Source organism: Aotus nancymaae, unplaced genomic scaffold (genome assembly GCF_030222135.1).
Source record: "Aotus nancymaae isolate 86718 unplaced genomic scaffold, 86718_ANA_hifiasm-v0.15.2.pri h1tg000033l, whole genome shotgun sequence".
NCBI classification, from domain to species: Eukaryota; Metazoa; Chordata; class Mammalia; order Primates; family Aotidae; genus Aotus; species Aotus nancymaae.
Window position 1 is genome coordinate 59134525 of NW_026988447.1, and position 17408 is coordinate 59151932.

The 17408-nt window shown below is 34.9% G+C and overlaps 1 protein-coding gene across 5 annotated transcripts in view; it reads left to right on the forward strand.

The window, feature by feature from the left end:
• Positions 1–17408, forward strand: part of TBCK (TBC1 domain containing kinase) — a 263530-nt gene that overhangs the window by 170448 nt on the left and 75674 nt on the right. For 4 of the 5 annotated variants that reach the window (XR_010345400.1, XM_012436502.2, XM_064384035.1 and 1 more), the window contains one exon: positions 15659–15834. Coding sequence is in view for 4 of the 5 variants with exons in the window: in XM_012436502.2 (XP_012291925.1) it covers positions 15659–15834 (176 nt within the window). In the remaining variant the exon portion in view is untranslated. Of the gene's footprint in view, positions 1–15658; positions 15863–17408 lie in introns of all 5 variants that reach the window. The other variant, XM_012436503.2, reaches the window with a different exon arrangement.

The window sequence follows — 17408 nt, forward strand, 5'->3', positions numbered from 1 at the left end:
GAGGGGGAATGAAAAGACTTGAAGTGAGAGGATTTCTTTAGCCTACCTCCTAAAGGTAGAACCAGTGTCTTAGAAATAAAGTCAAAGTACCTTCTCAATTTCACACAGAATACTATACTTGAAAACCACCAGTTCTTTACCTGGCAAACTCCTATTCATCCTTTTAATCTCCTCTGAAATATTATCTTTTCAAAGAAACATTCCCCGGTTTTCCACTTTTTTTCTGACCAAATGAACTACTCCTCCTGTATCATGACAGAAATCAAGTTGCAGTGAGTTCAGGAGATAATGGGAAGGAGAAGGTAGAGATGAGAAGGAGGTAGAGAGGTAGTAGCTTGGGAGTAATTCACTCCTTGAAGAGCAATTTTATTATTTATTGTTTTAATTTACCTTCTGTTCACTGTGGATGGGATAGAATTACCTGTATTTATAGACCAAGAAAAAATAACAGAAAAAGAAAAACTGAAAGAAAAAAAAGGAGATAAAGTATAGAGCAAAGCTCTCGATTACCAGTGCCATCACTTATCTAGATACTAATAAAATTCACTTTCTAGCAAGTCTTTCTTCCTTTAATTTTTCTCTTTTCTATTTCATTCTTGGAAAAACAACCAAATCAATCTTCCTAAGATACTGTTGTTTATATGTGACACATTCCTCAAAAAATCCTAGAGTACATGTCTATAAGTTTGATCCATGTCCTCAAACTTCTCTGTCTTTCAGAGATCTCGTCATCTGGTTCCTGTCTACCTATTCAGCACTTTTTTCTCTAATTCTCAGAATGGATGCTCAACTCAGTGAGACTAGTCTCTCCATTGTCATTTTTTTACCCATTGACTTTAAGTTTTATGAGAACAAGTATCTTTGTTTTGTTAACTGAAATATCCCAAGCACCGTGTCTGGTACCTAATAGGTATTCAGTAAATATTTACCGAATTTTGCTATGCTTATCATCCACACTTCAGAACTTTTACAATTACTTCTACAATCTTCCTTCTCTCTTCCATTTTTCCAAACCCTATTGGATTTTCCTTACTCAAGTGCCACTTACTCCACCAATATATGACTAAATACTTCTGCCCATATTGTGTTTCATTCTTTCCCTGAGTTCTTGTAGTACGTACCTTTGGTTCCATACATGAAATCCTATAAGCGAGGCAGGGTAATGATATGGTTAAGTGCTCATTCTCCAGAGCCAGACTGACTGACCAAATTTGAATCCTGATTCTGTTACTGTTGTATTGCCTTTGGCAGGTTTTTACTCTCTGCACCTGAATTTCCTCATCTTTAATATGAGAAAAATAATAGAAACTTCCTCAGGATTATTGTAAGACTTAAATGAGTAAGTGTATACAAGTATGCATTTATTGTATACAAAATATTTATATATTTTCTATTATTAGTGTATACTTTTATTACCAATTCATTCCTCTTATTCTTGCCTTCCCAACTGGATTGTGGAGTCTTTGAGGTAGAAATGATATTTTATCTTTCTCAAAATGGCCAGCACAGGCTAGTCCATCAAATATTTATCAGTTAATGATTTACTCAAAAGTTAGATGATATTAAGACAATTTTATTATGAAATTAAAGCTGCTTCATTTGGAATCCAATTTTTAATAACCTATTGTGTGTAAAGATCTACAGTCTACCAAGCATTTTAGATTAACCATACTGGTTGATCGTCACAGTATTTTTGAGAGATAAATCGGGGAGCAGCATCATTCTCATTCTACAGCTTAGGAAAAAAATGGTAAAGAAGGTAGGTGCCTACCACCCACTCAATACTACCATCTCTGTTCCTACTTCTCACCTGCTCAGACAGGTACAAGGTAAATCAATGTCTTCAGCTAAAGTAGACATTCTACTGCAATATATAATGTCACCCATCCCTTACTTTAGGTATGCCCAAATCTCTATAATGATTATCCTGGGAACTCTTCCTCATTTGCCTTGCAAGGGGAGAATATAAGTGTCTAGAAATACCTACTCCTCTAACTTGTAGGATGGGAATGGAGATACATCCTATCTTGAATATTGTGTTTTCCACAAAGTAAACTCCCCACTTCCCCCAACCAATCTCCTTATATAGGCTTAGAGGAGAAGGATGCTGGGGTGATAGCCAGAAGCAGCAGAGTCACTCTGTCCCTTCTCAGTCCTTGGATGGCTTTTGTTGGTAGCTTCTCTTATATGATAGCAGATGCTAATGTTAGAGCTTTTTAGGGACAGCACCACTCAGCATCCTGTTATACATACATTTATTTATCAAACCTTTTAGCACCTCTGGGAAGGGTGCTATTATACTTACCATGGAATATACAAATGAAATATAAGGAATTTAAGTTGTTGGGGTACCTCACTCTCTGTGGTCATTAGCATGTTTCTATTAATCCAGTTTCCCTCCTAGAAACATTATATGTCACTTGAAAAAAATCTCTGAGTAGAGTTTTACTTTTGCACATTGTCCTCAAAACAAAAAGTGTAGTGTAAGTGTGTTGAAACAAATTATTTAGTATCTGGAAAGCTGTTTGAGAGATGTTACCTGCCTTATCAATATGCCTACTTTGGCTTGTCATACTTTGTCATTTATTTTTTAAATTGACAAGTAAAAATTATTTATATTTTGCATGGAACATAATCTTTTGATTATATATATATACATATATATATATATACACACACACACACACACACACACACACACACACATGCATTCTGGAGAGACTAAAGCTATTTTACATATTTATTTTTGTACTGAAGACAGAATTTATTCTCTTAGCTGTTTTCAAGTATACAATATATTGTTATTAACTGTAGTCACCATGATGTACAATGGATTTCTAGAATTTACCCCTCCTAACTGAAATTTTGTGTCCTAGCTCTTCATACTTTCTGATTCATATTTCCACCTTTCTTTTCAAAGATTTTTTTTAATATTCCAATTGCAATTAGTCATCTAAGTTTAATAGTCTTTTAAGATATTTTTCTCAAAATTCAGATAGATTTCCTAAGGAAATGTATCCATTTTAAGTCATTTTTTTGTGTTATGTTATTTTAGCTTGTTTTGAGTTATAAAGCGGATTTTTAATAAATGTTACTTTTCTATCGAAAAAAGATTTTATTAAAAAAAATCAATGAATAAATGCTGTAGACATTTTGAGGTCATCTTTGAGTAAAACTATCAAAAGCTTCTAGAAACTATCAGATTTATCATGTATCTCCTAAAAGCAGCATGATTACCTTCATTATACCCAGATATTATAAACATCAAATGCTGAATTTTTATATTATCTCTCTCTTTCACACACACACACACACACACACACACACACAAAGCATTATATATGAAAACTCCTTCCTTTCATAAGAAAGAGTGTTATTTTGTGTTTAATATACATTGTGTCATCACATTTGAAATTGTTTCTAAATGTAGGACTAAAATGTGCTATTCTTAAATGAAAGATTATTGCTGATAAAAATATCTGCCAGAGGGATGGGCCCAGTGGCTCACACCTGTAATCCCAGCACTTTGGGAGGCTGAGGTGGGCAAATCACTTGAGGCTAGTAGTTCAAGACCAGCCTGGCCAACATGGCAAAATCCTGTCTCTGTTAAAAATGCAAAAAATAGCTGAGTATGGTGGCAGGCGCCTGTAATTTCAATTACTTGGGAGCCTGAGGCATGAGGATTGCTTGAACCCAGGAGGTGGAGAAGGTAGAGGTTGCAGTGAGCCAAGATCATGCCACTGCACTCCAGCCTTGGCAACGGAGTACAACACTGTCTCAAAAATTAAAAAAAAAAAAAAAAAAAAAAAAAAATCATCCATATAGACAATGATTTATTATTTTAGGTAATACTACTGATTATTTAAATAAATTATTCCCACTCTATTTTCACTATCTTATGCTAAACTAGGAAAAACCATAATATTTATACAGCAATGATAATATTAATTTTTGCTGGTAGAAGTTTGGAAACATGTATTAAATATTCTTATATGTAGCCAATAGGCCTTTTTCTCTAAATTCTAAATATTTTTTATGAAAATGTAGATAAACATCAGTTTATTTAAAAATTTCTTCATGCAAAAGGTAGAGTAGGCCTTACCAATGAAACAGTGAACTGTGAGGTTTCATTGTCTCACAGTTCCATGTGGCTGGGAAGGCCTCAGTAATGGCAGAAAGTGAATGAAGAGCAAAGTCACATCTTACATGGCAGCAGGCAAGAGCTTGTGCAGGTGAACTCCCATTTTTAAAACCATCAGATCTCATGAGACTTATTCACTACCATGAGAACAGTATAGGGGAAAGGACTCCCATGATTCAATTATTTCCACCTAACCTTACTCTTCGCACTTGGGGAATATTACAATTCAAGGTGAGATTTGGATTGAGACACAGCAAATCCACATCATTCTGTTCCTGGCCCCTCCCAAATCTCATGTCCTCACATTTTAAAACCAATCATGCCTTCCCAATAGTCTCCCAAAGTCTTAACTCATTTCAGCATTAACTCAAAAGTCCACAGTCCAAAGTCTCATCTGAGACAAGACAAGTCCCTTCTGCTTATGAGCCTATAAAATCAAAAGCCAGTTACTTTCCAGTACAATGGGGGTACAGGCATTGGGTAAATACACCCATTCCAAAGGGGGAGAAATTGACCAAAACGAAGGAGCTACAGGTCTCATGCAAGTTCAAAATCAAATAAGGCAGTTATTAAACCTTTAAGTTCCATAATGGTCTCCTTTGACTACATGTCTTACAGCCAGGTCATGCTGATGCAAGAGGTATGCTCCCACAGCCTTGGGGAGCTCACCCCTGTGGCTATGTAGGATACAGCTCCACTCCCGGCTGCTATCATGGGCTAGTCTTTGAGTGTCCGTGGCTTTTCCAGGCCCACGGTGCAAGTTGTCAGTGGATCTACCATTCTAGGGTTTGGAGGACTGTGGTCCTCTTCTCACAGTTCCCTTAGGCAGCGCCCTACAGAGGTTCTCCATGAGGGCTCTGTCCCAGCAACAAACTTTTGCCTGGACATCCAGGTGTGTCAAACATCCTCTGAAATCTAAGCAGATATTTCCAAACCTCATTTCTTGACTTCTCTGCACTTCTGTGCACCACAGGGCCAACAGTACATGTAAGCACCAAGGCTTGGGGTTTGCACCCTTTGAAGCAAAGGCCTGAGTTGTATGTTGGCTCCCTTTAGTCAGGGTTGGAGCTGAAGCAGAAGGGATGCAGGGCATCATGTCATGGGGCTTTGTAGAGCTTGGGCCCCACCCACAAAACCATTTTTCCCTCCTAGGCCTTCAGGCCTGTGATAGGAGGAGCTGCTGTGAAGTTCTCCTACATGCCCTAGAGACATTTTCTCCGTTGTCTTGGTGATTAACATTTGGCTCCTCATTACTTATGCAGAATTCTGCAGCTGGCTTGAATTTCTCCCCAGAAAATGGGTTTTTCTTTTATCACATTGTCAGCCTTCAAATTTTTCAAACTTTTATGCTCTGCTTCCTCTTGAATGCTTTGCCACTTAGAAATTTCTTCTACCAAATACCCTAAATCATCTCTCTCAAATACAAAGTTGTACAGATCTCTAGGGCAGGGGCAAATGCTTCCAGTCTCTTTTCATAGCAAGAGTGGTCTTTACTCCAGTTCTCAAAAAGTTCCTCATCAACATCTGAGACCACCCAGCCTGTCCATATCACTGTTGGCATTTTTGTCAAAGCCATTCAGTGAGTCTCTAGGAAGTTCCAAACTTTCCCACATTTTTCTATCTCATTCTGAGCCCTCCAAACTGTTCCAGCTTCTGTCCATATCACTATTAGCATTTTTGTCAAAGCCATTCAGCAAGTCTCTAGGAAGTTCCAAACTTTCCCACATTTTTCTGTCTTATTCTGAGCCCTGCAAACTTTTCCAACTTCTGCCTGTTACCCAGTTCCAAAGCTTCTTCCACATTTTTGGGCATCTTTACAGGAGTGCTCCATCTAGCTGTAAGCCATTGTCCTCAGCAAACTAATTCCAACTTCTGCCTGTTACCCAGTTCCAAAGTTTCTTCCACATTTTTGGTCATCTTTACAGGAGTGCTCCATCTAGCTGTAAGCCATTGTCCTCAGCAAACTAACACAGGAACAGAAAACAAAGCACCACACTCTACTGGTACCAGTTTACTGTATTAATCTCTTTTCATGTTGTTAATAATGACATACTTAAAACTGGGTTATTTATAAAGGAAAACATTTTTTATTTACTCATAGTTCCACATAGCTGAGGAGGCCTCTCATGGCAGAAGGCAAATGAAGAGCAAAGTCACATCTTATATGGTGGCAGGCAAGAGCTCGTACAGGGGAACTCTCATTTACAAAACCATCAGATCTCGTGAGACTTATTCACTACCATGAGAACAATATAGGGGGAACCACCTCTGTGATCGAGTTATCTCCACCTGGCCCAGTCCTCGACATGTGGGGATTATTACAATTCAAAGTGAGATTTGGGTGGGAACACAGCCAATCCAGATCAATCTGAATTTTAAAATGGTATTTATTTTTTTGACAATGTTTTTCAATGCCAGATATGATTACCTATTATAAGTATAGTCATGACTTCTCATTTGGAAAGTCTTTTTACATTGCTGTAAACATTTCATCAGAATTATCTTAAAACAATTAGATTCATAGTTATGAAGTATTTAAGAGAGTTACATAATAATGGTGATTGAAAACCAATTGCATATTTTTGTGTTTTTAGTTATTCAAAAATAGCTCATCATTAATGAATAAAACTTAAACACAGAAAAGCAGGAAGAACAAAAGTAAAATTAATTCCACTACTCAGAAATAACTACTTTTGAAGTATCTATGTGGGGCGTGTGTGTGTGTGTGTGTGTGTGTGTGTGTGTGTGTGTATTTAGCACCAAAGTGGTCCATATTTAATTTATAGTATTGCAGGGACTTTTTTCCCTTGATAATATATAATATCCCCTTGATAACATATCCTGAACATTTTCTCTGTTAGGAAATATTTTTTATAAACATGGTTTTAATTGGTGAATGGGATTTCTTTATATGGATTCAGTGCTATTTATGTGTTCTATCCTCTATTATTGTGTATTAACGTTATTTTTGGTTTTCACAATGTAAGAAATACAGTATGTTTGATAAATGATTTTTCTGTGCAACTTTGTATAATCTGTGACTGTCCATAAAATAAATTTCTAAGAACTTTCTAGATTAAAAGATGTGTATATTTTTAATACATACTATACATTTTTCTCCAGAAAGTTAATGTTGATTTATATATTCAAACTCTTTCCATCAACAAAAATTAGTCCCCTCAAATTAGGATAACTTAAAATGAATTTATTTACAAAGTTGGTAATTACAATATGGTACAATTGGGGGAAAATGAAAGAGATACTGTAGTAAATTATCGATACTAGGTACAGACCTGTTACTACCCCTAGTTAAGGGAAGAAGTGGTTACCAGAAGATGGATAAGAGAGGCAAGTAGAGAGCACAATCTTGAGAAGCACAGTGACACAGCCAAGGGACAAGCCAAGCCAAGCCAATATACTAGGGGAATGAATACTGTGACTTCCTGTTGTCTGTACCCATTTTAAAGCCAGAGGATTGAAGATCCCTCTTGACAGAGTTCAAAAACAGGTTGCCTCCCAGGGTAGAGAGCAAGGTGGAGACCAGTGGGAAGTCACACTGGAGGGGCAAACAGAAGATAACCAGAATAATTACCTTTTGTATTTCTATGACTGTGAATACTTCTTTATATTTCTGTGATTATTAATGAGGGAAAACATTTTTATTACCTGTTTGTGTTCTTCCTTTTTTCAAGCATATGTTTATATCTCCCCCCGCTTTTTTTTTTAACTAAGCAGAATTTTATTTCTTACAAGAACTCTTTATATTAAGGACATCTTAGATTTGTATTCTTCACATATATTACTTTAAGAATTCATCTTTGCTATACAAAATGTTTCAAGTTATCAATATTTTTTCTTGTTCTTTTGTGATTTCATTTTTTTATACTTAAGAAGTGTTCCATCTAGCTGTAAGCCATTGTCCTCAGAAAACTAACACAGGAACAGAAAACCAAACACCACATGTTCAATGAGCTGAACAATGAGAACAAATGGACACAGGGAGGGGAACAACACACACTGGGGCCTGTCGGGGAGGCTGGGAGAGGGCCAGCATCAGGATAAATAGCTAATGCATGTGGGACTTAATACCTAGGTGATGGGTCAGTAGGTGCAACAAACCACCATGGCAAATGTTTCCTATGTAACAAAGCTGCATGTCCTGCACATGTATCCTGGAACTTGAAGTGCTTCATCTATATAAATCATTTTGCTGTATTATGTAAGATAGAAACACAATTTTACTTTCTTCCAGTTAACAAGTTATCCCAATACTATATTCTGAATAATAAAGAATAAAATAACAGAATGATGCCGTATCAAATCATCACCCAGTGATTTGACTTGACATCCTTTTCTTTTCCAAATATTTATACGTATTTGAGTCTGCTTCTGTGCATTCTATTATATCCAATTAATCTTTTAGTCTTTTCTGATGCAGTATCATACAATGTTAACTTTGTACAGTTTTAATATATGACAGTGTATTTTGTTTATTATTTTCCAATATTAGCATTTTTGTCTATTTTGTTTGTAAAATAAACTTTAGAATTTAAGTTTCAAAATAGAAACTTCATTTTAGGATTTTTATTATAATAATAATATATACATTCCTCTAAGGAAAAATAAGTTCTTACAATATTGAATCTTTCTAGAAAGCATCTAATATCTCCTCCCCTCATTTTTTCCAATGTCTTGCATGAAACTGTTTCATTTTCGTTAAATATAAGCTTAATCCTAGGTAGTTTATTTTGGATGAATATTTTGATATCATGAATGTAAGCTTTTGCCTATTATATTTTCTGGCTACTGCTGCCATATAGAAAAGCTAATGATTTTGTTACATGTTGTAACTAAAGCTAATGAAATTATTTGTGGTTTTATTGTATTTTCCTCGGATTATTCTGGGTTTTCTAAGACTATATGCATCTTGATTTCAATAACTCTGCTTCTAGTGATTCATTGCTAGTAGAATGTCAAATATTTAAGATGAAGAATATCTGTTTCAAAAGACATGTTTCGTTATTCTAATTAAGTTTTCTTCTGGTATACTGTAGGGTTTTCTTTTTCTAAAATTGGGAGTTGGTGTGAATTTGTATCACATTTGGCCTTATGTAACTTAGAGTAGTGATTACATATTTGTATCATTTGACCAATTAAGTTGATTTCAAATATTGAATCATCTTTCATTCCTGAAATATGTCCTAAGTTTTTTTTATGTAGGTATTAAAAGCTGCTGTTGCATTCAGCCTTTACAGTTTTTAGAGTTTTAGAATCTGTTTTTCTAAGGAATACTAGGGGGAGGGGTGCACACGTGTGTGTGTGTGTGTGTGTGTGTGTGTGTGTGTGTGTATAGTGCTGTCCTTGTCAGATTTAAATATTAGCTTAAGGCAGCTTCATAAATAAAATGGCCTGGGGCACTTTTCAATGTTTGTTTTGCCTTCAGGCAGTTATTATGTCATGGGCATTCCTTATACTTTGAAAATGAGATAGAATTGTTTGGAAAAAATTGTGCTTGGCACCTTTCTTCAAAGTAATCCTTTGAAAATGTTAAAATTTTAGCTATATTTCAAAAGGCCCGTTCAGGTTTCCTATGACTTCTGAACACACACACACACACACATACACACACACACATACAAATGTGCATACACACATGCCCACACCCCAGTCTATTCAGGTGTATTTAGGCCTTTGGACATAGGTTTTCTACTCTTTGGGGAATATTTTGAATCAATATTTTTAAATGTATTAACATAGAATTGTACATTGTATTTTTTAATATTTCTGTATGCTTATATATGCTACCATGTATGATTAAAAATGAGAAAAAGAATATAAAAAGTTTTTTCTGATTTGTAATATATCTCTCACATTCTCACACACACACACACACACACACAGAGTCCATATACAGATTTTTTAACTTTGTTTTCCCCAAAATGTCAACTCTAATTTTTGTCTGTTTTTCCCTTCATTAATATATTTATTGTTATTAAATTATTTTGCCTATTTTCCTAAAGATAGTTTGAGATTTTTTGTTTAGTTTTGGCCTTCTTCATATGCACCTAACTTCTTTAGAGTACAGTTTTGAAAGCTTTATATGGTAGCACCTGTCATCTCCAGTTCTTCAGTTGAGGAAAGATGACTTTGTTGAGAAATTATTGAGGCAGATATAAATTTTAGTATTCTTTATTAACCATCACAGTGCTCAGATGCCAGAGAGCATGTGATGATTTGCCATCCCTGAAGAGTCTGTCTGATAATCCAGACATAAGAATTGATTCTGCTCTGCATAATCATTTAGTCATATTTTTATTCATTTATTCATTCATCAAATATCCATTGAGATTTTTTTGTGCCAGACCTTGTGCTAGCTTTTGGAGGTACAAATATGAAAACACATGGAACCTGCATTCAAGGAGACTGATTGTAAGTCAAGTGGAGAAAAAGAAAATATCTCACAAATACAGTAATTACTATAATGGAGGTACATCCACATTGTTTTAGGAACATATACATACCCCATAGCACAAAGTTACTCATGAAAAGTAGATTATTTGGAAATATTATTTTATTACTTTATAATCAATTAATATATCTTAATACTTTCTGCGTGTCAGATAATACACTGGGTCCTGAGGAAAACAAGGTGTAAAAATCATTTTTCTCATGCTTGAGGAGCTTTTTAGTCTAGTGGGAAATGATTAATCTCATTATAATAAATATGTGTACCAGATACCTGTGAAGACACAGAAGAGAAACTAAGTCAGTCAGGAGTTAAAAAGAAAGGCTTTCTTCACATAGAAAGTAATGTTTGAACTGAGATTTGAAAGACAAGCAGGGATTTATTAGATGGACAGTTGTGGCTTTCTAAGCAGAAGGAACAGTATAATGCAAAGCACAGTGGCATGAAAAGGCAAGTAGTGTGCTAATGCTAAAGCATAAGGGACAAGATGGTGAGGGGTGAGAAAAGAGGTATAAGATAAAAATTTATAGTGCACATACCTTGTCAGACTCCATTCTAAATACTTTATATAAATTTACTCCGTAAGTCTTTATCATTACTTTGTGTTGGAAATATTTTAAATCTAGCTATTTTGAAACATACAATAAATTATTAACTACAGTCACTCTACTGTGCTATTGAACACTAGAACTTATTCCTTCTATCTAACTGTATTTCCATATTCATTAACCAGCCTCTCTTCATCCCCACCCCCCACACCACCACCACTCTCCCAGTGTCCCTAACCCACTCTGTCTGCCTTTCACAGCAACTACTATTCTACTCTCTACCTCCATAAGATCAACTTATTTAGTTTCCACATACAAGTGAGAACATGTGATATTTGCCTTTCTGTGTCTGGCTTATTTCACTTAACATTAACATGATGACCTCCAATTCTATCAGTTTTGCTGCAAATGATAGGAATTTTCTTTTTTTTTTTTTGAGATGGCGTTTTGCTCTGTCACCCAGGCTGGAGTGCAGTGGCATGATAAAATAGTGGAATTACAGGCATGAGCCACTGCACCCGGCCAGATTTCATTCTTTTTTAATGGCTGATTAGTAATTCATTGTGTATATTAGTATATACACATTTTCATTATCTATTCATCCATTGATAGACACTTAGTTTAGTTCAGTATCTTGGTTAATGTGAATAGTGCTATAATGAACATGGGAGTGTGTATTTCTCCAACATCCTCATTTCCTTTCTTTTGGGTATATGCCCAGCAGTGGGATTGCTGGATCATATGGTACATCTATTTTTAGTTTTTTGAGGAACCACCATACTGTTTTCCATAGTGGCTATACTAATTTACATTACCACCAGTAGAGCAGTAGCATTCTCCTTTCTCCACATTCTTGCTAACATCTATTTGTTTGCCTTTTTGATAACAGCAATTTTAACCCAGATAAGATGATATCACATTGTGATTTTCATTTGCATTTCTCTTTTGATTAATGGTGTTGAACATTTTTTTTTCATGTACCTTTTGGCCATTTGTATGTTTACTCTTGAGAAATGTTTATTCAGATCATTTGCCCATTTGTAAATCAGATTATTTTATTATTGCTATTGAGTTCCTTATATATTCTGGTTATTAATCCCTTGTCAGATATAGAGTTTGCACATATTTTCTCCCATTCTGTAAGTTGTCTCTTCACCAAGCTGATTTTCTTTGCTGTTAAGAAGCTTTTTAGAATGATGTAATTCTATGTCTAGTTTTGCTTTTGTTGCCTGTGCTTTTGAGATCTTATCCAAACAATCATTTCCCAGACCAGTGTTCTAAAGCATTTCCACAATGTTTTCTTCGTGTAGCTTTATAGTTTCAGGTCTTATATTTAAGTCTTCAATTCATCTTCATCTGATTTTTGCATATAGTAAGAGATAAGGGTCTAGTTTCATTTTTCTGCATATGGATATTCAGTTTTTCCAGCACCATTTATTGAAAAGACTGTCCTTTCCCCCACTGAAAGTTCTTGGCAGCTTTAAGAATCAGTTGCCTGTAAATACATGGATTTATTTCTGGGTGGACGTCTAAGCTTAATATGCCTTGTATATACAGGCTCTTGGACAGAAATGATAAATTGATAGACATTTCCAGTGTTGTTTTATAATTATCCTAAATCTTGTCCATTACCCGTAAACGAAGTCTCATGAATTTGAAACCCCCTTTCACACAAGGAAAATGTGATATAGATACATAATGTCTATAATACTAAATAAGACCAAAGTTGTACGGTTTTACCTTTATGCCTCTAAGTGGAAATTTTACAATGAATGGTAAATTTGCTTATAAAACTTAGAAAAACTAGATTCTTTGTAGTTTTTTGTTTTTGTTTTTTTTGAGATGGAGTTTTGCTCTTGTCACCCAGGCTGGAGTACAGTAGCGTGATCTCGGCTCACTGCAAGGTCCGCCTCCCAGGTTCAAGTGATTCTCCTGCCTCAGCCTACAGAGTAGCTGGGATTGCAAGCACCCGCCACCACGCTGGCTAATTTTTTGTATGTTTAGTAGAGACAGGTTTTAGCCATGTTGGGCAGGCTGATCTCGAACTCCTGACCTCAGGTGATCCGCCTGCCTTGGCCTCCCAAAGGGCTAGGATTACAGGCGTGAGCCACCGTGCCTGGCCAATTCTGTGTTTTTAATATTGTAATTATTTTGTTCATAAAGCAAAGTAGTATAATTTGTTCTAAATTTAATTTACTAGTATCCTATTTGTGGAAGAACTTGTATACATTGAAGTTCTTTACACATACACATTGATGGAAGTTTACAACATTTGAATTTGTCAGCAGTTCCTCTCCTTCTGTTCTTACCATTTCATGTAGCAATACTCTTTCCTTTGAAAAACTCCTCCCATATGATGCATTTGATTGGAACCAGTGCCAAGGTCAAATCTTTATATAAATCAGTCAGTTCTTCGTAGAGAATACTTTGGACAAATCCTCTTCTTCATCAGCTAGAGCACTGTTTTCACTCAGATGAAACTTCAGTTTGAAATGCCACATTCATCACAAAATGACTAAAAGTGGAACTAGGCTAATCAAAAAGTTCTTCGTTTCATCTTCATAAATGTATGACTTCATGTGAAGTCTGGAAAAACTACCTGTAGAGATTGCAATCTAATGAAAAAGGAGATGGAAGCATTGATTGTATGGCTTGCTGCTTTCAAAACTCTTTAATCTTTCTGAGGCATTTTTAATTTCAGAATGTTTAAGTAGCTTTAATTCTTAATATTAAAAAGTTAAGATTCTTAATGCCTATTGTTTATTAAAAGCCATAAACCCATAAAGCTCAGCAATTTCCATTTCAATTTAAAAGTTAATGACGTGAGAGAACAAGTGCTGTACCACTGGAGAATTCAGACCACAGCTGAGGAAACCCAAGGGATGAGAGCTGACATCAAACTCCAATTGAAAACCTTTTATTTTAAAAATAAGTCTGTGTGGTAAACGATTCATATGGTTTATTTTTTTCTACCTAGAAATTCTAAATTGGACATTCTAAGTGTAGAATTCCACAATGCAACTGAGGAAAGAGAGAAAATGAGTAAAGGAGATAATTATTAGACTCTATTTTGATAACTTATGAAACATATAAATGAAATTTTTTGAATCCTCATATTTTAGTCACTTGAATTTTTAAAATGTTTAAATTCTCAAGTTATGCCACATAAGTTTCAAAAGATCACTAGTGCTCAATAAATTTATGTTGAATTTAGTTGTGTGGTATTACATTGCCTGTTATGGGGGAAGGCTCATCCTTTTTTCTACTAAGAAACGTGGAGAATAATTGTAAATAGCCCTTAGTCTGAATCATTCTTATGCTATATCATAGACACAGACCAATGAATGGGTTTGATAATCTGGAGCCTGAGTTTACCTCCTTAATAGTTAAGACACATTGTTCATTTGGTTTACTATTTAAGAAAGCATTAAGTTGTTCTTTATTCAACTCCAAGAATCAAGTTTCCACTTACTCATTTATATATAACATAAATTTTATTATGAAAGCTCAATACATATATTAGAACCAGTTTCTTTAATTGCTATGTATGCCTAATTACAGTGCAATTTCTCATATTACCTGAGTTGAAATTAATGCAATTCACAGCAACAGTAATTATACTTAAAGAAAAGTAAAATGTACTTAAAGGAGCTGTTTTTTTTTTTTTTTTTTAATACACAGCACTCTCATAAGGAAAACTTTGCCTCATCTTTTACTACATGTTTGAGCCAGGAGCTTGCAGTGAATCAAATAAATAATGCTTTTTTATAGGTGTAACTAATAAAGAAGTAAACCTCAGTAGTAAGAAATCAGTTACACCAGCAGTCCCCTTCCTTTTTGGTGCCAGAGACTGGTTTCCTGGAAGACAGTGTTTCCATGGACTGGGGTTTGGGGTGGAAGGATCGTTTCAGGATGATTCAAGCACATTACATTTATTGTGCACTTTATTTATATTATTATTACATTGTGACATAAAATGAAATAATTATACCACTCACCATAAGTTAGAATCAGTGGGACCCCTGAGCTTGTTTTCATGCAACTAAATGGTCCTGTCTGGGGTTGATGGGAGACAGTGACGACAGATCATCAGGCATTAGATTCTCATAAAGAGCATGCAACCTAGGTCCCTCACATATGCAGTTCACAATAGGGTTTGTACTGCTATAAGAATCTAATTCCACCACTGATTTGACAGGAGGCCGAGCTCAGGTGGTAAAAGAGCAATGGGGAGCAGCTATAAATACAGATGAAGCTTTGCTAACTCACTTGCCACTCACTTCCTGCTGTGTGGCCCAGTGCCTAACAGGCCATGGACCTGTACCAGTCCATGGCCTGGGGGTTGGAGACCACTGAATTACACAAGAGACTGTGAAAATCAGATAGGTTCCTCTTCTCTCATATTCTGTATTGTTCAGTATCAAGATATTCTATTACTGGGGATAATTTTGTTTTTCTGTAATGTTCTCAATATTTTTGTTGTTTTTACATTTTTTTTTTCAGTCAAGAGAATCCATCCCATTAAATGACCTAAAATCAGAAGTATCACCACGGATTTCAGCAGAGGACCTGATTGACTTATGTGAGCTCACAGTGACAGGCCACTTCAAAACACCTACCAAGAAAACAAAGTCCAGTAAACCAAAGCTCCTGGTGGTTGACATACGGAATAGTGAAGAGTATCCTTTACATATGCTGTTTTAAAGGGTGGGATATTGCTTATTTATATTGCATCCTTTCATGTAAATGGTGTGTGGTTAAAAAAACACAAAAGAACATTTCTTGGATTCTTCTGAATTCTAGTAGTTAAATTACTCTCAAACTGGATCTCAGAATGGTCTTGTATAAGGTTTTATAAGATAACATTACATACAAGAGACCTTAAGATGTTTTCCAAACAACACCAGAATATTGGGATATTTTCTTGGTTTTTGTGTTTCTCTGGTTCATATTCTTGAAGGCATTTGAATCCTTCATTCTATAGTTAGGAATTGTGGCAAAGATGAAGAATAAGTATACACCCGATCTACCTCTTAGCCTAAAGAAAAAGTTTGCTACATCTCAACATTGACCTTGTGTTCATTATAATTTTCAAAACACTGGCTTAAATAGAACATGTATTTTCACTAACTACAAAGTGTTTTTTACTAAGATTTTACTATTCAACATACTATAATATCCAGTGGGGTTTGATTGGCATTCGAGTATGAAGAGTTACAAAATAGTAACAGTTCCGTCTCTTCTCCTTTTATTTTCATTCTCTTCAGATTCTGTGATTCTGTATTGTCTAGAATCTAGATAGTTTTCACTTTGTTTAAAAACAGAGCAACTCTTAAAATCTTTCTTAGAAATTCAATATATAAAATATAAATGAATTTTATTATAACCAGTTTTCTTCATAAGTTCAAATTTATAGCATTTACTAACTATAAATGCTATAAATGAGGATTAACATGTTAGTGGTTTCTTATATGCTAAAATTGGCATATACAGGTTAAGTATCATGACTCCAAAATGCTTATGAAAATATTTCAGATTTCATATTTTTTAGGATTTTGGAATATTTCCATTATATATATACATACAAGTTCAGAATACCTAACCCAAAAGACTCTAATGAGCATTTCCTTTGAGCCTAATGTTGTTGCTCAAAAAATTTCAGATTTTGGAGCATTTCAGATTTTAGATTTTTGGATTAAGGATACTCAATCAGCAGTAAATTTTTATGTTCATATTTTCAATTCCAATATTTGAAATGAAATTTAAATTATACATTTACAGACTCAAGTAATTTATAAAATCTTAGGTTTCTGACAGCCGGCACAGTTTGAGAGCCCACAATTTCAAATGATTTATTTTCATCATTTTGTGAAAAGTTGCTACTTTCTATTTTTCTGAGTTTGGAGAGAGTATAAATGTTGATATCACTAGTTGTTGGGGTTTCGGGGATACTAGAAATTCTTTGCAGAATGGGTGAGTAGACTCCTGAAAGAGGCATTAAATTCTAGTTAACTGGTCAGGACCCCTAGTCTAGAGTTCTTCTCATCTTATACTTCAAGAGTTTAGAATTTTTCAATGTTTTTAGGTTTTTAATTGGTATTTCTTTTGCTTGAGTCTTTATTCATAGCCATTCTCCCATAAAACCATAAGAATAGCATTATAATACCCTATTTTAATTTTAAAGATAATTACTAAAATTAATAAAATAGTTTATTCATATACCACTTCTCTGTTATTTTCTTTCACATAATTT